The 20,872-nt window shown below is 40.9% G+C and overlaps 1 protein-coding gene across 1 annotated transcript in view; it reads left to right on the top strand.

Moving 5' to 3' along the window:
- LOC139755123 (uncharacterized) overlaps window positions 1-7,619 on the top strand; it is a 161,108-nt gene extending 153,489 nt beyond the window's left edge. Inside the window, exons 22-23 of the mRNA XM_071673266.1 lie at window positions 5,911-6,133; window positions 6,491-7,619. Of these exons, the coding sequence (XP_071529367.1) occupies window positions 5,911-6,133; window positions 6,491-7,558 (1,291 nt within the window). The 3' untranslated portion in view covers window positions 7,559-7,619. The remainder of the gene's footprint in view (window positions 1-5,910; window positions 6,134-6,490) is intronic.
- The last annotated feature ends 13,253 nt before the right edge of the window (window positions 7,620-20,872 follow it).

Below are 20,872 nucleotides of genomic sequence, written 5' to 3'. Positions count from 1 at the left end.
GCAAATGGAACCATGGAATTGGAAGTGAGTCATATGGTGGGGGAGGAGGCAATGGTTCTAGGAGTGATGAAGAATGTGTGGAAAGAGAGAATGTTATCTCAGAGAGCAAATATGGGCTTGTCTGAAGGAATAGTACATACTTCCAACAAGATTATATGGTTGCGAGGCATGGGCTATAGATAGGATAGTGCGGAGGAGGATGGATGTGTTGGAAATGAAATCTTTGAGGACAGTATGTGATGTGAGTTGGTTTGATAAAGTAAGTAAAGAAAGAGTAAGAGAGATGTGTGGAAATAAAAAGAGTGTGGTTGAGAGAGCAGAAGAGGGTGTGTTGAAATGGTTTGGACATATGGAGAGAATTAGTGAAGAATGGTTGACAAAGAGGATATGTCAGAAGTGAAGGGAACAAGGAGAAGCGGGAGACCAAATTGGAGGTGGAAGGATGGAGTGAAAAAGATTTAGGATGATCAGGGCCTCAACATGCAGAAGGATGAGAGGCATGCAAGGAATAGGGTGAATTGGAATGATGTGGTATCAAATGGTATTATAAGATAATGAAATGCTTATCACTGTTAAGTAATTGGTTTTCTTACTGAATAGTCCATAATTTGGCTTTGTCTACTATTTTTACTGTTTCCATTACCATACATATTCTGGGTTTCATCTTGATATTCCTTGGTGTTGAGATCATCATATAACCCCATGTCATCGGTAGGAGGAAAGTGAGACCCTGATGCTTAACTTTTCATGCCATGAATAATTTACCAACAGTAAGTACACAAGAGAAACTCGAGTCAGTAGGTGCCTACCTAGGAGGAGTCTTTGTAATCCTTCAGGGGATTGTTGCTGTTTGGAACTTCAGTGAGGCTTAGCACCTGTTACATAGAAACTTAACTATTGCTGCTGCAGTGCTCTCCTTAATCTGAAGTTGAGATCACCTCTTAATCCTGTGTATTGGGTAAGAGAAGTAAAGATAGACCCCAAAGCCTAAGTTTCCTGTGCCTCTACTTGTGTACTGATGAAACATTAAGGGAACAAAGTTAGAGGATGTCATTGCATGGGGGATATATGCAGTTTTGATGAAAATAATCCTAATGCAACCTCAACAGAGCTTTGGTTATATGCAGCTCAGGAACCTTAGTGTCATTTTCTTGGTGCAACAGATAGTTGGATAAGTTGTTTCTTAATAGGTTTCTGGTGGAGTTTTCATGTTATTGTGTACAGATGCTTACTTCACTTTGTTGCCCTGGTATAACATATCCTTGGTTTAGCTACCTCAGAGATGTTTCTGGACTCCACCTGCTCAAAGTAACACTACAAATGAAAAATCACCTTTGGCAAGGCAGTATCGTTAGGAGTACAATCTCATGAAAAAACTTCTCTATCCAAGGGAGTCAGTCAACAGTTTTTGCCAAGTGCTGCAGGAACCATTAGAAAGGTCATGGAAAATGCTAGGATATTTTCATAGAGATTGGTGCATGAGCACCTGCTCAAAGTTACACTGCAAGTGTGAAAAGTCACCTTTGCCAAGGCATTATCATTAAGAGAACAGTCTCATTACAAAACTTCTCTATCTAAGGGAGTCAGTCAACAGTTTTTGCCTAGGGCTGTAGGAACCATTAGAAAGGTCATGGGAAATGCCAGGATATTTTCATAGAGGTTGGTGCTTGAGTAATTGTTAATGAATTAATAAAATCTACCCCAGATAAGACTTTTGGTAAAGTTTAACTGCTTAATCTCAGCAGAGCCAGTTTTTTGTAAGGCAAGGTTTATAAACTCAAAAATAGTTTATGTTTACATTGTAAGTTTGGCAGAAATAAATCATTAGCTTTCATGTGGTGTAAGATGCAGTGGAACCTTGGTCAAAATGCTTTGGAGTTCTGTTGTAGATTCTTGTTTTTCTATTAGGGTTCATAAGTTTGAGATGCCAGTTAAGACCCAAAGAGAACTGTAGTCTCCATTGAGGGTGTGATTTCCTTGAGGTATGAGCTGTATGGAATCTTGGTGCCTTGAAAACTTAGAATGCTCAGTGTTCATCATAGTGAATTTTCATCCTTTGTTTTTGGTTTCAGAGGCCTTCATCCTTCACAATTTGTTATGGAGCCAAAGGTTTTATTTGAGAAAGGTGGAGACCTTGGCCAACAGAACTATGTAGCATTCATATCCTGGTTGGTCTACCACTACCTCTCCCATAACCAGAGTGGAATCAAAAGTCACATGCCTATTAAATGTCCATTTGTCACTTCTCATTGACCATCTTTACCCATTGCTTTGGTGTTGCTGCCCTCTCAGTGTTCTTTTGGTATTGTATCAGCCACTGTCCTCATTAGCTGTCTGTTTGGATCTTCTTATACCCTTGGCATGTGCCTGGTTGCTGCTTCCCATAGATTCTGTGTGGACCTAGCCACATTAGTATATCTACTCCTTTCCTTTCTATCTGTCTGTCTATCTATCTTTATTTCTGATACTTGTTCCCTCCAGGAACTCCCTCAAGGGGGTGGCCATGTCAAAAGAATCTCCATAACTGGCGATCTCCTGTCCTGCTTTTTAGCCTTTAGTGCCTCACTTTTAACAGGTCACTAGTGTAGGGCAACGCTAGTGCAGTGTTTTCAGAAGCTTCTTCCTATTGTTCCTACCAATTACTCCTACCTTAATGTGTCTGCTTAATGTTCCTTCCTACTACTACTACTACCTAATACTTCTTCTGTCTTATGTTTTTATCTACTACTTCTTTGTATTTAGGGAAGCAATGATGGCTTGCAGAAAGATGCTTGTGGCATGAGAAGTGTGGGAGGTGGGCAGATTAGAAAGGGTAGTGAGTGGTGGGATGAAGAAGTAAGATTATTAGCGAAAGAGAAGAGAGAGGCATTTGAATGATTTTTGCAGAGAAATAGTGCAAATGATTGGGAGATGTATAAAAGAAAGAGGCAGGAGGTCAAGAGAAAGGTGCAAGAGGTGAGAAAGAGGGCAAATGAGAGTTGGGGTGAGAGAGTATCATTAAATTTTAGGGAGAATGAAAAGATATTTTGGAAGGAGGTAAATATAGTGTGTAAGACAAGAGAACAAATGGGAACATCGGTGAAGGGGGCTAATGGGGAGGTAATAACAAGTAGTGGTGATGTGAGAAGGAGATGGAGTGAGTACTTTGAAGGTTTGTTGAATGTGTTAGATGATAGAGTGGCAGGTATAGGGTGTTCTGGTCAAGGTGGTGTGTGAAGTGAGAGGGTTAGGGAGAGTGATTTGGTAAACAAAGAAGAGGTAGTGAAAGCTTTGCGGAAGATGAAAGCCGGCAAGGTAGCAGGTTTGGATGGTATTGCAGTGGAATTTATTTAAAAAAGGGGGTGACTGTGTTGTTGACTGGTTGGTAAGGATATTTGATGTATGTATGGCTCATGGTGAAGTGCCTGAGGATAGGCGAAATGCATGCATAGTGCCATTGTACAAAGGCAAAGGGGATAAAGGTAAGTATTCAAATTACAGAGGTATAAGTTTGTTGAGTATTCCAGGGAAATAATATGGAAAGTTATTGATTGAGAGGGTGAAGGCATGTATATTAATCCAAAGTATATGGAGAGGATTAGTTGATTAATAAAACATCAAAGAGGATATTGATAAGGAATAGATTTTTAGTTTGGTAGATTGACAGGTAGTTGTTGGTTGGCAGCCACTGACCAGGAAGGTATATTACCAGTACTACCCACCTGGGTATCAAGAGGGTTAGATTTTTATATTGATAGATTGGCAGGTAGTTGATGGTTAGGAGCCACTGACCAGGGAGGTATATTACCAGGACTACCCACCTGGGTATCAGGAGGGTCCGTGATGGCTGCATGGTGAGCCAACACTTCAATGGTTGTCAAGTTGCACTCCTTTGACCCAGGTAGCTGTCTTTTCTTTCTGCCCAACTCACACAAAGACTGCTGGCTTTCTGTCCACAAACTGCAATCTCTACTTGTCACACATGACACTTGACAGCACTTAACTCACACTTTATAACTAGATGATTTTTGTAGTGCATTATGTGCTAGTCCTGCCTTTTAGCAAAATAGTAGGTGAAATAGATAGAAGTATTAGGTAGGAACATTAGACATGAGTATTAGGTAGAAGTAGCCTGTAGGAACAGTAACTGGGAGTAGCAGGTAGAAGTAGAAGAGTGGAATATATATATATATATATATATATATATATATATATATATATATATATATATATATTTTTTTTTTTTTTTTTTTATACTTTGTCGCTGTCTCCCGCGTTTGCGAGGTAGCGCAAGGAAACAGACGAAAGAAATGGCCCAACCCCCCCCCATACACATGTACATACACACGTCCACACACGCAGATATACATACCTACACAGCTTTCCATGGTTTACCCCAGACGCTTCACATGCCCTGATTCAATCCACTGACAGCACGTCAACCCCTGTATACCACATCGCTCCAATTCACTCTATTCCTTGCCCTCCTTTCACCCTCCTGCATGTTCAGGCCCCGATCACACAAAATCCTTTTCACTCCATCTTTCCACCTCCAATTTGGTCTCCCTCTTCTCCTCGTTCCCTCCACCTCCGACACATATATCCTCTTGGTCAATCTTTCCTCACTCATTCTCTCCATGTGCCCAAACCATTTCAAAACACCCTCTTCTGCTCTCTCAACCACGCTCTTTTTATTTCCACACATCTCTCTTACCCTTACGTTACTTACTCGATCAAACCACCTCACACCACACATTGTCCTCAAACATCTCATTTCCAGCACATCCATCCTCCTACGCACAACTCTATCCATAGCCCACGCCTCGCAACCATACAACATTGTTGGAACTACTATTCCTTCAAACATACCCATTTTTGCTTTCCGGGATAATGTTCTCGACTTCCACACATTTTTCAAGGCTCCCAAAATTTTCGCCCCCTCCCCCACCCTATGATCCACTTCCGCTTCCATATATATATATATATATATATATATATATATATATATATATATATATATATATTTTTTTTTTTTTTTTTTTTCATACTATTTGCCATTTCCCGCGTTAGCGAGGTAGCGTTAAGAACAGAGAACTGGGCCTTAGAGGGAATATCCTCACCTGACCCCCTTCTCTGTTGCTTCTTTTGGAAAATTAAAAAAAAACAAGAAAGGGGAGGATTTCCAGCCACCCGCTCCCTCCCCTTTTAGTCGCCTTCTACGACACGCAGGGAATACGTGGGAAGTATTCTTTCTCCCCTATCCCCAGGGATATATATATATATTTTCTTTTCTTTCAAACTATTCGCCATTTCCTGGATTAGCAAGGTAGCGTTAAGAACAGAGGACTGGGCCTCTGAGGGAATATCCTCACCAGGCCCCCTTCTCTGTTCCTTCTGGAAAATTAAAAAAAAAAAATCAAGAGGGGAGGATTTCCAGCCCCCCGCTCCCTCCCCTTTTAGTAGCCTTCTATGACACGCAGGGAATACGTGGGAAATATTCTTTCTCCCATATCCCCAGGGACACCAAACAGGTGACTGTGGCAGCATCAAAAAGCTTCTCGATGTATCATGGTCCGACTGCCTTGCTCCTCTTCTTCTTAATACTTCTTCTACGTCTTGTGTCCGCTGTACGACTGTCTGTCTCTGAATATAGATATTCATATATTTATTTTGCTTTGTCGCTGTCTCCCAGCTCTCTCTCTCTCTCTCTCTCTCTCTCTCTTAACATCTGTCACAAGTATATAGAATATACTTGTGACAGTTTCACCTACAGCAGAGTAATACATGCTGAATCAGTCAGGAATACTTGTACTACTGTCATATCTTACCCTGAGTGATATTTACTGGGGAGATGGATATTAAAATGTAGATAGACATCATGATTTGAAAATATGTTATGCAATACGTAAGTGATAACTCTTGTCATTACAGATCAGGGTCAAGCAACTCTTTTCCTTCTACATCACACCAAGGTTCGATGAGACAGCATATTACTTCTCTTGACCCTGATGAAAAGAGACAAAGGAGGAGAGCAGAAATTCAGACATGGATGAAAAAACGAAGGAAAAAGCAAATGGAACAAGCTCAAGCTTTACCACAGAACACCATCACCAAAACACAGTTGAACACATATAGGAACCTTGCTGATTCAAAGGTTAATAAACAGAAGTTTAATGCTGTATGATATATTCCTCTGTTAGTATGTATGTTTTGCAGGATTTGATTATTTCATAATTTCATAATCAAAGACAATACAACTGTTGTTAGATATGAATCTCACTCTTCATAAAAAAATGAAGAAAATAGCTATATCAATTGATAAATATGCAATTAGTCTTCTTTGTATATGTTTTACGGTGTCTCTTGCATACGAAATAAAGCTAGCATTTGAAGTCGACCTATTTGAGTGTTTATAGATATTAGATTTACTTGTGTGGTTTACTTCTAAATTATCATGTAATCTCCTAAAGTTTTTTAACGTGACTTCTAATGATGTCCATTTATTTGTCAGAAGCCAGCAGAGAGTGCCTTGGTAAGCCTGAGTTCCATTAAAGTGGAAAACAAGGGACTTAAAGGGAAACAGTTGCGGGAAAGTAGCCAGGAGAGAGAGGAGACGCGAATTCAGCTCAGAAAAGATCATCAGTGTAAGCGAGAGGAAGAAATGTTAAAGCTTCTTGCTGATCATGAGGAGGAATTAACATCACACCGTAATCTTATGGTGAAAAGACTACCTTATGAATCTCCATGTATTCCTAGGTCAGTAGAGGAAAGGGAAATTGCTATCAAAAATAAAAGCCAATGTATAGTGGGATTACCAAGTGCAAAAGCAAAAGTTGAAATACAAAAAAGAACTCACATTAAGCAAAAGTGTAATAGAAAACTTCCACAAACATTTGTATTGAAACCTTATAAACTTGAAACAAAGAAAAGTAAGTTATCAGAAAGGAAAACATGCTTTACAGATAATGCATATGTAAGGAGCAGGGAGGGGCAGTCCACATCTGTAACAGATGATTTAAGCTCTTCAACCATTTCTCCTCATAGTTGTAAGGTATCATCAGACAGAAGTGGAACTTATGTAATGGAGAAAATAAACACAGAAGGTGATAGTAGTGTTCAGGTTAAGTTGGATAGTTTGGTGAAGTGTCTAAGATCTTCAGGAAAAGATAAGTCTTTAATTCTTTGTAGAGACTCAAAGAATGAGCCACATAGGTCAGTTCCCACCTCATCACAGATAAAAGATTATCATTTTAAGAGATGTGAAAAAAGCAAGAATGAACGAAAGCCATTTAATGCAACTCAAAGAACATTGATATCAGGTAATGATAAGTTTCACCAGGAAAGATCAGGTTCAGAGGCATTTTATCAAGTGAATTCCACTTTTACTTTGCCACTGGATCGGATATCTGAGGTTGATTCTAATGTGTCTGCTGATTCATTGCTGAATGGTAACTCTAAAGAAAAGGAAAATGAATCCTTTCTAAGAAGACCAAATGGAGATACCACTGAGCAGGAGGATACCAGTGGAGAATCTTCTTGGAATGTCCCTAATGATGTTAAGAAGCTACTGTATGGATAAATGTATGAAACACAGATGGTTATAGTACTTGATGCTAATAAAGAAATTTGTAGAAATTTAATATCATCTGGCTTAATAGATACCTCCCAACACATAGTGAAAGACAGGTTTTTCAATTTCAGAATTCATAAATACTTTCCCTTGTTTCTTCTTTTTCCCTTCATTAACCACTATCTTTAAATTTAGCCCTGGCCTTGACAGGAACTTTTGTCTGTGAGTGGAGTCTTTAACAGGGGGAGAGAGAGAGACTACCACTGTTTTCATTTGTGTTACCTTTTGCTCTCCTAACTCTACAAACTTTATAATGTTCTTTGACTTTTAAAGGTTTTCTTCTACAAAGCTGCAACATCCTCTACCTAAATCTGAGGTCCTCTACTTAGATTTTGATGTACTCAATAAGAAAAAATACCTTCAGGGTTCTGTCCTTGCTCTTATGATCTTCATCATTTTTATCTGAAGATTCCTTTAACAGAACAAATGCATTCACTATATTCTTCCACTTCTTTGAAACCTGTTCCACCCTCTCTTGCTTGATCTGCATCTCATTACCATTGCCCTTGGACAAGATTTCATATTGTTTCAGATCCAATCTATCTTTTCTGAAATCGTGGTTCCAGCAATGTTGTATGGTTGCGAGGCATGGGCTATGGATAGAGTTGTGCGCAGGAGGGTGAATGTGCTGGAAATGAGATGTTTGAGGACAATATGTGGTGTGAGGTGGTTTGATCGAGTAAGTAATGTAAGGGTAAGAGAGATGTGTGGAAATAAAAAGAGTATGGTTGAGAGAGCAGAAGAGGGTGTTTTGAAATGGTTTGGTCACATGGAGAGAATGAGTGAGGAAAGATTGACCAAGAGGATATATGTGTCAGGGGTGGAGGGAACGAGGAGAAGTGGGAGACCAAATTGGAGGTGGAAAGATGGAGTGAAAAAGATTTTGAGTGATTGGGGCCTGAACATGCAGGAGGGTGAAAGGCGTGCAAGGAATAGAGTGAATTGGAACGATGTGGTATATCGAGGTCGACGTGCTGTCAATGGATTGAACCAGGGCATGTGAAGCGTCTGGGGTAAACCATGGAAAGTTCTGTGGGGTCTGGATGTGGAAAGGGAGCTGTGGTTTCGGTGCATTATTACATGACAGCTAGAGACTGAGTGTGAACGAATGGGGCCTTTGTTGTCTTTTCCTAGCGCTACCCCACACACATAAGGGGGAGGGGGTTGTTATTCCATGTGTGGTGAGGTGGCGATGGGAATAAGTAAAGGCAGACAGTATGAATTATGTACATGTGTATATATGTATATGTCTGTGTGTGTATACATATGTGTACATTGAGATGTATAGGTATGTATATTTGCGTGTGTGGACGTGTATGTATATACATGTGTATGTGGGTGGGTTGGGCCATTTCTTTCGTGTGTTTCCTCAAACATCTCATTTCCAGCACATCCACCCTCCTGCGCACAACTCTATCCATAGCCCACGCCTCGCAACCATACAACATTGTTGGAACCACTATTCCTTCAAACATACCCATTTTTGCTTTCCGAGATAATGTTCTCGACTTCCACACATTCTTCAAGGCTCCCAGGATTTTCGCCCCCTCCCCCACCTTATGATCCATTTCCGCTTCCATGGTTCCATCCGCTGCCAGATCCACTCCCAGATATCTAAAACACTTTACTTCCTCCAGTTTTTCTCCATTCAAACTTACCTCCCAATTGACTTGACCCTCAACCCTACTGTACCTAATTACCTTGCTCTTATTCACATTTACTCTTAACTTTCTTCTTTCACACACTTTACCAAACTCAGTCACCAGCTTCTGCAGTTTCCCACATGAATCAGCCACCAGCGCTGTATCATCAGCGAACAACAACTGACTCACTTCCCAAGCTCTCTCATCCCCAACAAAACTCTTTCATTCACCTCCCTAACAACCCCATCCATATACAAATTAAACAACCATGGCAACATCACACACCCCTGCCGCAAACCTACATTCACTGAGAACCAATCACTCTCCTCTCTTCCTACACGTACACATGCCTTACATCCTCGATAAAAACTTTTCACTGCTTCTAACAACTTGCCTCCCACACCATATATTCTTAATACCTTCCACAGAGCATCTCTATCAGCTCTATCATATGCCTTCTCCAGATCCATAAATGCTACATACAAATCCATTTGCTTTTCTAAGTATTTCTCACATACATTCTTCAAAGCAAACACCTGATCCACACATCCTCTACCACTTCTGAAACCACACTGCTCTTCCCCAATCTGATGCTCTGTACATGCCTTCACCCTCTCAATCAATACCCTCCCATATAATTTACCAGGAATACTCAACAAACTTATACCTCTGTAATTTGAGCACTCACTCTTATCCCCTTTGCCTTTTTACAAAGGCACTATGCACGCATTTCGCCAATCTTCAGGCACCTCACCATGAGTCATACATACATTAAATAACCTTACCAACCAGTCAATAATGCAGTCACCCCCTTTTTTAATAAATTCCACTGCAATACCATGCAAACCTGCTGCCTTGCCGGCTTTCATCTTCCGCAAAGCTTTTACTACCTCTTCTCTGTTTACCAAATCATTTTCCCTAACCCTCTCACTTTGCACACCACCTCGACCAAAACACCCTATATCTGCCACTCTATCATCAAACACATTCAACAAACCTTCAAAATACTCACTCCATCTCCTTCTCACATCACCACTACTTGTTATCATCTCCCCATTTGCGCCCTTCACTGAAGTTCCCATTTGCTCCCTTGTCTTACGCACTTTATTTACCTCCTTCCAGAACATCTTTTTATTCTCCCTAAAATTTAATGATACTCTCTCACCCCAACTCTCATTTGCCCTCTTTTTCACCTCTTGCACCTTTCTCTTGACCTCCTGTCTCTTTCTTTTATACATCTCCCACTCAATTGCATTTTTTCCCTGCAAAAATCGTCCAAATGCCTCTCTCTTCTCTTTCACTAATAATCTTACTTCTTCATCCCACCACTCACTACCCTTTCTAATCAACCCACCTCCCACTCTTCTCATGCCACTAGCATCTTTTGCGCAATTCATCACTGATTCCCTAAATACATCCCATTCCTCCCCCACTCCCCTTCCATTGTTCTCACCTTTTTCCATTCTGTACTCAGTCTCTCCTAGTACTTCCCCACACAAGTCTCCTTCCCAAGCTCACTTACTCTCACCACCCTTTTCACCCCAACATCCTCCTCGAAGGCTCAGACTAGGGTGTCTAAATGTGTGTGGATGTAACCAAGATGTGAAAAAAGGAGAGATAGGTAGTATGTTTGAGGAAAGGAACCTGGATGTTTTGGCTCTGAGTGAAACGAAGCTCAAGGGTAAAGGGGAAGAGTGGTTTGGGAATGTCTTGGGAGTAAAGTCAGGGGTTAGTGAGAGGACAAGAGCAAGGGAAGGAGTAGCTGTACTCCTGAAACAGGAGTTGTGGGAGTATGTGATAGAATGTAAGAAAGTAAATTCTCGATTAATATGGGTAAAACTGAAAGTTGATGGAGAGAGATGGGTGATTATTGGTGCATATGCACCTAGGCATGAGAAGAAAGATCATGAGAGGCAAGTGTTTTGGGAGCAGCTGAATGAGTGTGTTAGTGGTTTTGATGCACGAGACCGGGTTATAGTGATGGGTGATTTGAATGCAAAGGTGAGTAATGTGGCAGTTGAGGGAATAATTGGTATACATGGGGTGTTCAGTGTTGTAAATGGAAATGGTTAAGAGCTTGTAGATTTATGTGCTGAAAAAGGACTGGTGATTGGGAATACCTGGTTTAAAAAGTGAGATATACATAAGTATACGTATGTAAGTAGGAGAGATGGCCAGAGAGCGTTATTGGATTACGTGTTAATTGACAGGCGCGCGAAAGAGAGACTTTTGGATGTTAATGTGCTGAGAGGTGCAACTGGAGGGATGTCTGATCATTATCTTGTGGAAGCTAAGGTGAAGATTTGTATATATATATATATATATTTTTTTTTTTTTGCTTTGTCGCTGTCTCCCGCGTTTGCGAGGTAGCACAAGGAAACAGACGAAAGAAATGGCCCAACCCACCCCCATACACATGCCTTGATTCAATCCACTGACAGCACGTCAACCCCGGTATACCACATCGCTCCAATTCACTCTATTCTTTGCCTTCCTTTCACCCTCCTGCATGTTCAGGCCCCGATCACACAAAATCTTTTTCACTCCATCTTTCCACCTCCAATTTGGTCTCCCTCTTCTCCTCGTTCCCTCCACCTCCGACACATATATCCTCTTGGTCAATCTTTCCTCACTCATTCTCTCCATGTGACCAAACCATTTCAAAACACCCTCTTCTGCTCTCTCAACCACGCTCTTTTTATTTCCACACATCTCTCTTACCCTTACGTTACTTACTCGATCAAACCACCTCACACCACACATTGTCTTTAAACATCTCATTTCCAGCACATCCATCCTCCTGCGCACAACTCTATCCATAGTCCACGCCTCGCACCCATACAACATTGTTGGAACCACTATTCCTTCAAACATACCCATTTTTGCTTTCCGAGATAATGTTCTCGACTTCCACACATTCTTCAAGGCTCCCAGAATTTTCGCCCCCTCCCCCACCCTATGATCCACTTCTGCTTCCATGGTTCCATCCGCTGCCAGATCCACTCCCAGATATCTAAAACACTTCACTTCCTCCAGTTTTTCTTCATTGAAACTCACCTCCCAATTGAATTGACCCTCAACCCTACTGTACCTAATAACCTTGCTCTTATTCACATTTACTCTTAACTTTCTTCTTTCACACACTTTACCAAACTCAGTCACCAGCTTCTGCAGTTTCTCACATGAATCAGCCACCAGCGCTGTATCATCAGCGAACAACAACTGACTCACTTCCCAAGCTCTCTCATCCCCAACAGACTTCATACTTGCCCCTCTTTCCAAAACTCTTGCATTCATCTCCCTAACAACCCCATCCATAAACAAATTAAACAACCATGGAGACATCACACACCCCTGATGCAAACCTACATTCACTGAGAACCAATCACTTTCCTCTCTTCCTACACGTACACATGCCTTACATCCTCGATAAAAACTTTTTACTGCTTCTAACAACTTGCCTCCCACACCATATATTCTTAATACCTTCCACAGAGCATCTCTATCAGCTCTATCATATGCCTTCTCCAGATCCATAAATGCTACATACAAATCCATTTGCTTTTCTAAGTATTTCTCACATACATTCTTCAAAGCAAACACCTGATCCACACATCCTCTACCACTTCTGAAACCACACTGCTCTTCCCCAATCTGATGCTCTGTACATGCCTTCACCCTCTCAATCAATACCCTTCCATATAATTTGCCAGGAATACTCAACAAACTTATACCTCTGTAATTTGAGCACTCACTCTTATCCCCTTTGCCTTTGTACAATGGCACTATGCACGCATTCCGCCAATCCTCAGGCACCTCACCATGAGTCATACATACATTAAATAACCTTACCAACCAGTCAACAATACAGTCACCCCCTTTTTTAATAAATTCCACTGCAATACCATCCAAACCTGCTGCCTTGCCGGCTTTCATCTTCTGCAAAGCTTTTGCTACCTCTTCTCTGTTTACCAACTCATTTTCCCTAACCCTCGCACTTTGCACACCACCTCGACCAAAACACCCTATATCTGCCACTCTATCATCAAACACATTCAACAAACCGGCAAAAAAAAAAAGAAAAATATATATATATATATATATATATATATATATATATGTATATGGGAGGGTATTGATTGAGAGGGTGAAGGCATGTACAGAGCATCAGATTGGGGAAGAGCAGTGTGGTTTCAGAAGTGGTAGAGGATGTGTGGATCAGGTGTTTGCTTTGAAGAATGTATGTGAGAAATACTTAGAAAAGCAAATGGATTTGTATGTAGCATTTATGGATCTGGAGAAGGCATATGATAGAGTTGATAGAGATGCTCTGTGGAAGGTATTAAGAATATATGGTGTGGGAGGCAAGTTGTTAGAAGCAGTGAAAAGTTTTTATTGAGGATGTAAGGCATGTGTACGTGTAGGAAGAGAGGAAAGTGATTGGTTCTCAGTGAATGTAGGTTTGCGGCAGGGGTGTGTGATGTCTCCATGGTTGTTTAATTTGTTTATGGATGGGGTTGTTAGGGAGGTAAATGCAAGAGTTTTGGAAAGAGGGGCAAGTATGAAGTCTGTTGGGGATGAGAGAGCTTGGGAAGTGAGTCAGTTGTTGTTCGCTGATGATACAGCGCTGGTGGCTGATTCATGTGAGAAACTGCAGAAGCTGGTGACTGAGTTTGGAAAAGTGTGTGGAAGAAGAAAGTTAAGAGTAAATGTGAATAAGAGCAAGGTTATTAGGTACAGTAGGGTTGAGGGTCAAGTCAATTGGGAGGTGAGTTTGAATGGAGAAAAACTGGAGGAAGTGAAGTGTTTTAGATATCTGGGAGTGGATCTGGCAGCGGATGGAACCATGGAAGTGGAAGTGGATCATAGGGTGGGGGAGGGGGCGAAAATCCTGGGGGCCTTGAAGAATGTGTGGAAGTCGAGAACATTATCTCGGAAAGCAAAAATGGGTATGTTTGAAGGAATAGTGGATCCAACAATGTTGTATGGTTGCAAGGCGTGGGCTATGGATAGAGTTGTGCGCAGGAGGATGGATGTGCTGGAAATGAGATGTTTGAGGACAATGTGTGGTGTGAGGTGGTTTGATCGAGTGAGTAACGTAAGGGTAAGAGAGATGTGTGGAAATAAAAAGAGCGTGGTTGAGAGAGCAGAAGAGGGTGTTTTGAAGTGGTTTGGGCACATGGAGAGGATGAGTGAGGAAAGATTGACCAAGAGGATATATGTGTCGGAGGTGGAGGGAACAAGGAGAAGAGGGAGACCAAATTGGAGGTGGAAAGATGGAGTGAAAAAGATTTTGTGTGATCGGGGCCTGAACATGCAGGAGGGTGAAAGGAGGGCAAGGAATAGAGTGAATTGGAGCGATGTGGTTTACCGGGGTTGACGTGCTGTCAGTGGATTGAAGCAGGGCATGTGAAGCGTCTGGGGTAAACCATGGAAAGCTGTGTAGGTATGTATATTTGCGTGTGTGGACGTATGTATATACATGTGTATGGGGGGGGGTTGGGCCATTTCTTTCGTCTCTTTCCTTGCGCTACCTCGCAAACGCGGGAGACAGCGACAAAGTATAATAATAAAGATAATATATATATATATATATATATATATATTTATATATATATATATATATATATATATATTTTTTTTTTCTTTTGCCGCTGTCTCCCGCGTTTGCGAGGTAAAGGAAACAGACGAAAAAAATGGCCCAACCCACCCCCATATACATGTATATACATACGTCCACACACGCTTTGCTTTGAAGAATGTATGTGAGAAATACTTAGAAAAGCAAATGGATTTGTATGTAGCATTTATGGATCTGGAGAAGGCATATGATAGAGTTGATAGAGATGCTCTGTGGAAGGTATTAAGAATATATGGTGTGGGAGGCAAGTTGTTAGAAGCAGTGAAAAGTTTTTATCGAGGATGTAAGGCATGTGTACGTGTAGGAAGAGAGGAAAGTGATTGGTTCTCAGTGAATGTAGGTTTGCGGCAGGGGTGTGTGATGTCTCCATGGTTGTTTAATTTGTTTATGGATGGGGCTGTTAGGGAGGTGAATGAAAGAGTTTTGGAAAGAGGGGCAAGTATGAAGTCTGTTGGGGATGAGAGAGCTTGGGAAGTGAGTCAGTTGTTGTTCGCTGATGATACAGCGCTGGTGGCTGATTCATGTGAGAAACTGCAGAAGCTGGTGACTGAGTTTGGAAAAGTGTGTGGAAGAAGAAAGTTAAGAGTAAATGTGAATAAGAGCAAGGTTATTAGGTACAGTAGGGTTGAGGGTCAAGTCAATTGGGAGGTGAGTTTGAATGGAGAAAAACTGGAGGAAGTGAAGTGTTTTAGATATCTGGGAGTGGATCTGGCAGCGGATGGAACCATGGAAGCGGAAGTGGATCATAGGATGGGGGAGGGGGCGAAAATTCTGGGAGCCTTGAAGAATGTGTGGAAGTCGAGAACATTATCTCGGAAAGCAAAAATGGGTATGTTTGAAGGAATAGTGGTTCCAACAATGTTGTATGGTTGCGAGGCGTGGACTATGGATAGAGTTGTGTGCAGGAGGTTGGATGTGCTGGAAATGAGATGTTTGAGGACAATGTGTGGTGTGAGGTGGTTTGATCGAGTAAGTAACGTAAGGGTAAGAGAGATGTGTGGAAATAAAAAGAGCGTGGTTGAGAGAGCAGAAGAGGGTGTTTTGAAATGGTTTGGGCACATGGAGAGAATGAGTGAGGAAAGATTGACCAAGAGGATATATGTGTTGGAGGTGGAGGGAACGAGGAGAAGAGGGAGACCAAATTGGAGGTGGAAAGATGGAGTGAAAAAGATTTTGTGTGATCGGGGCCTGAACATGCAGGAGGGTGAAAGGAGGGCAAGGAACAGAGTGAATTGGAGCGATGTGGTATACCGGGGTTGATGTGCTGTCAGTGGATTGAATCAGGGCATGTGAAGCGTCTGGGGTAAACCATGGAAAGCTGTGTAGGTATGTATATTTGCGTGTGTGGACGTATGTATATACATGTGTATGGGGGTGGGTTGGGCCATTTCTTTCGTCTGTTTCCTTGCGCTACCTCGCAAACGCGGGAGACAGCGACAAAGCAAAAAAAAAAAAAAAAAAATATATATATATATATATATATATATATATATATATATATACATATATATATATATATATATATATATATATATATATATATATATATGGATGTGTTTGAAGGAATAGTGGTTCCGACAATGTTATATGGTTGCGAGGCATGGGCTATAGCTAGAGTTGTGCGGAGGAGGGTGGATGTGTTGGAAATGAGATGTTTGAGGACATGTGGTGTGAGGTGGTTTGACCGAGTAAGTAATGAAAGGGTAAGAGAGATGTGTGGTATAAAAAAGAGTGTGGTTGAGAGAGAAGAAGAGGGTGTTTTGAAATGGTTTTGTCACATATAGAGAATGAGCTAGGAAAGGTTGACAAAGAGGATATATCTGTCAGAGGTGGAGGGAACGAGAAGTGGGAGACCAAACATTCACCCATCAGAAATCTCATTCACCAGATAAACGAGTCACAATTGCCTGTCAGTGCTCTAAACATCTATCCCTACAACACTAGAAATGCTATTCCACCATGGCCCAAGATCATGTCCTCAAAGGAATATCAAAGACAATGAGTGCTTATCATTCCCCTGCACGCTCAACAAATGGATGAACACACAATGTTACTGCACTCTATGACCTATATTCCCGACAGGTAGACATGGCTAGCTTTCTGAGTGCTGCTGAGTTAGGCCATGTATGAAGACATTATGTGCGACCTAGTGATCGTATTGGTTCAGTCAACTACTTCAGACCAGGGATACCGAGATAAATTTTGCTCAAAGAATTGCTCTGTATACAGTAGCATTGTAGTGTTCATTGTGCACACTGGTTTGGCGAAGAGAGATGTGGTTAAAGTCTTGTGAAAGATGAAATGATGCAAAGTGGATAAGGGTGAGTGTTTTGCTGATTTTTAACTATTTTTTATGAATATGTGGGTCATGGTGAGTTGCATGAGGGTTGGTGGAATGCTTGTATAATGCCAATGTTTAAAAGCAAAGGATGAAGGTGAATGTTCGAATTACTAAGGTATAGTTTTGTTGTGTATGTATGCTAAGTTGTTGGAATGCTCAGATCATGAGACTGAAGAGAAGCAATGTGGGAGAGGATGCTTAGATTAGATGTTAGCTTTGAAGAATGTGTGCTTAATACTTTCTCAGTGGCTCTTATTCAGGTGGTTAATATTCTTTGGACGTTGATGTATTGTTGTTAGAAGTAAATACATCCACAAATGTCATCGTCCTCGCACAATATGTAAAAATATATAGGAAATTTTCTTTGGTGATCCATAAGCAATCATACAAATAAAAGTGCTTATTTTGTTTTTTTCAGACTCGCAAAAAAAAAAAAACGGGTTTTCATAAGACGCTGCACCGTTGTCTAGGCGGACGACAGATGAATCTAACAGATTATCTGTTTCTGCGTTATGGGAGTGACGGACGGACGCCCAATTTCAAACTTTCTTTTACTAGCGGAAAGCTCGTGAAACTCTTTGTTTTGTGACATCTGCTCTCGGTGCTATATTTTTTTTTTTATTAAATACTTAGCCTTTTCCATTCATCCATTTTTCACTATGGAGAATATCTCATCACATCGTCTCTTGCTTACTTACCGTTAATTTTCTGTTGTTGATCGAATTCTATCTCTTTTCAAGTATTAGTTGTTACCAACAGTTAATCTTCATTCTAAAAAGAGGATTCTTTTTTCCTTTGAGAGTAAGCGAGCATACTTGAATTAGATACTAATTGATAGGCGTACAAAAGAGAGAATCTTGGATGTGATTATGACAGAGAAGATAGGTGGTTGTCTGGGTTGTGAAGATTCGTAGAGGCCTTCGAACAAGAGCAAATAAATAGTATGGGTGAAAAGGGGACGATGAAAGTGAGTGAACTTGGAAAAGAGGCGTATGTGAATACGATGACGACGGAATGTAGAGTGGCTAAAGGTGAGAGTAAATAAAGCCAAGGGAGTAGATGAAGAAAGGGAGGTACTTACGGAGGCGGTGATGTTTGAGTGAGAGAAATGTGTGGATGTGGAAGGTGAGAACAAATAAAATAGTGGGGCTAATCAGTTCTTATTTATTTAGATTACAATTGATTGTTGAGGCCATCAAACCTCCACTGAGTGTGTCACTATTAGATTAGAAACTGTAGAATCGTCAGGAAGAGGAAACACATCAGATTTTATTGCGTGGAATACAAACGTCACTAATGAGATATATGTATATACATATATGTATATTTGTGGGGACGAATTATTTGTATTTTGCTAAAGACAAGTTTTTCTGTTGAGTTGAACATATGGTGAAAATAGGAAGATTAGCAATGCGGCAATGAAATGAATAATAACATTTGAGGGCTATGGCACACACACACACACACACACACACACACACACATATATATATATATATATATATTATCCCTGGGGATAGGGGATTAAGAATACTTCCCACGTATTCCCTGCGTGTCGTAGAAGGCGACTAAAAGGGGAGGGAGCGGGGAGCTGGAAATCCTCTCCTCTCGTTTTTTTTTTTTTTAATTTTCCAAAAGAAGGAACAGAGGGGGCCAGGTGAGGATATTCCAAAAAAGGCCCAGTCCTCTGTTCTTAACGCTACCTCGCTAACGCGGGAAATGGTGAATAGTTTAAAAGAAAGATATATATATATATATATATATATATATATATATATATATATATATATATTTTTTTTTTTTTTATACTTTGTCGCTGTCTCCCGCGTTTGCGAGGTAGCGCAAGGAAACAGACGAAAGAAATGGCCCAACCCCCCCCCCCCCATACACATGTATATACATACGTCCACACACGCAAATATACATACCTACACAGCTTTCCATGGTTTTCCCCAGACGCTTCACATGCCTTGATTCAATCCACTGACAGCACGTCAACCCCGGTATACCACATCGCTCCAATTCACTCTATTCCTTGCCCTCCTTTCACCCTCCTGCATGTTCAGGCCCCGATCACACAAAATCTTTTTCACTCCATCTTTCCACCTCCAATTTGGTCTCCCTCTTCTCCTCGTTCCCTCCACCTCCGACACATATATCCTCTTGGTCAATCTTTCCTTACTCATTCTCTCCATGTGCCCAAACCACTTCAAAACACCCTCTTCTGCTCTCTCAACCACGCTCTTTTTATTTCCACACATCTCTCTTACCCTTACGTTACTCACTCGATCAAACCACCTCACACAACACATTGTCCTCAAACATCTCATTTCCAGCACATCCATCCTCCTGCGCACAACTCTATCCATAGCCCACGCCTCGCAACCATACAACATTGTTGGAACCACTATTCCTTCAAACATACCCATTTTTGCTTTCCGAGATAATGTTCTCGACTTCCACACATTCTTCAAGGCCCCCAGAATTTTCGCCCCCTCCCCCACCCTATGATCCACTTCCGCTTCCATGGTTCCATCCGCTGCCAGATCCACTCCCAGACGAAAGAATGGCCCAACCCACCCAAATACACATGTATATATATACATACACATATACATACCTATAAATCTCAACATATACATGTATATACCCACACAGACATATACATATATACACATGTACACAATTCCTACTGTCTGCCCTTATTCATTCTCGTCGCCACCCCGCCACACATGAAATGACACCCCCCCCCCCCCGGAAGTGCGCGAGGTAGCACTAGGAAAAGACAACAAAGGCCACATTCGTTCACACTCAGTCTCTAGCTGTCATATATATATATATATATATATATATATATATATATATATATATATATATATATATATATATATATATATCTTAAGAGTCCACGGGGAAAATGAAACACGATAAGTTCCCAAGTGCACTTTCGTGTAATAATCACATCATCAGGGGAGACATAAGAGTGAAATATAAGTCAGTTGATATACAACGAAGAGACGTAGCTAGGGCGCCATTTGCTAAACATGAGATTATTACACGAAAGTGCACTTGGGAACTTGACGTAGAACAGTCAATTGATACATATATATATATATATATATATATATATATATATATATATATATATATATATATATATATATATATATATATCATTAAATTTTAGGGAGAATAAAAAGATGTTCTGGAAGGAGGTAAATAAAGTGCGTAAGACAAGGGAGCAAATGGGAACTTCAGTGAAGGGCGCAAATGGGGAGGTGAAAACAAGTAGTGGTGATGTGAGAAGGAGATGGAGTGAGTATTTTGAAGGTTTGTTGAATGTGTTTGATGATAGAGTGGCAGATATAGGGTGTTTTGGTCGAGGTGGTGTGCAAAGTGAGAGGGTTAGGGAAAATGATTTGGTAAACAGAGAAGAGGTAGTGAAAGCTTTGCGGAAGATGAAAGCCGGCAAGGCAGCAGGTTTGGATGGTATTGCAGTGGAATTTATTAAAAAAGGGGCTTGACTGTATTGTTGACTGGTTGGTAAGGTTATTTAATGTATGTATGACTCATGGTGAGGTGCCTGAGGATTGGCGGAATGCGTGCATAGTGCCATTGTACAAAGGCAAAGGGGATAA

Source organism: Panulirus ornatus, chromosome 18 (genome assembly GCF_036320965.1).
Source record: "Panulirus ornatus isolate Po-2019 chromosome 18, ASM3632096v1, whole genome shotgun sequence".
NCBI classification, from domain to species: Eukaryota; Metazoa; Arthropoda; class Malacostraca; order Decapoda; family Palinuridae; genus Panulirus; species Panulirus ornatus.
Note: the sequence above shows the minus strand (reverse complement) of the source record. Positions and strands in the feature narration are given on the sequence as shown.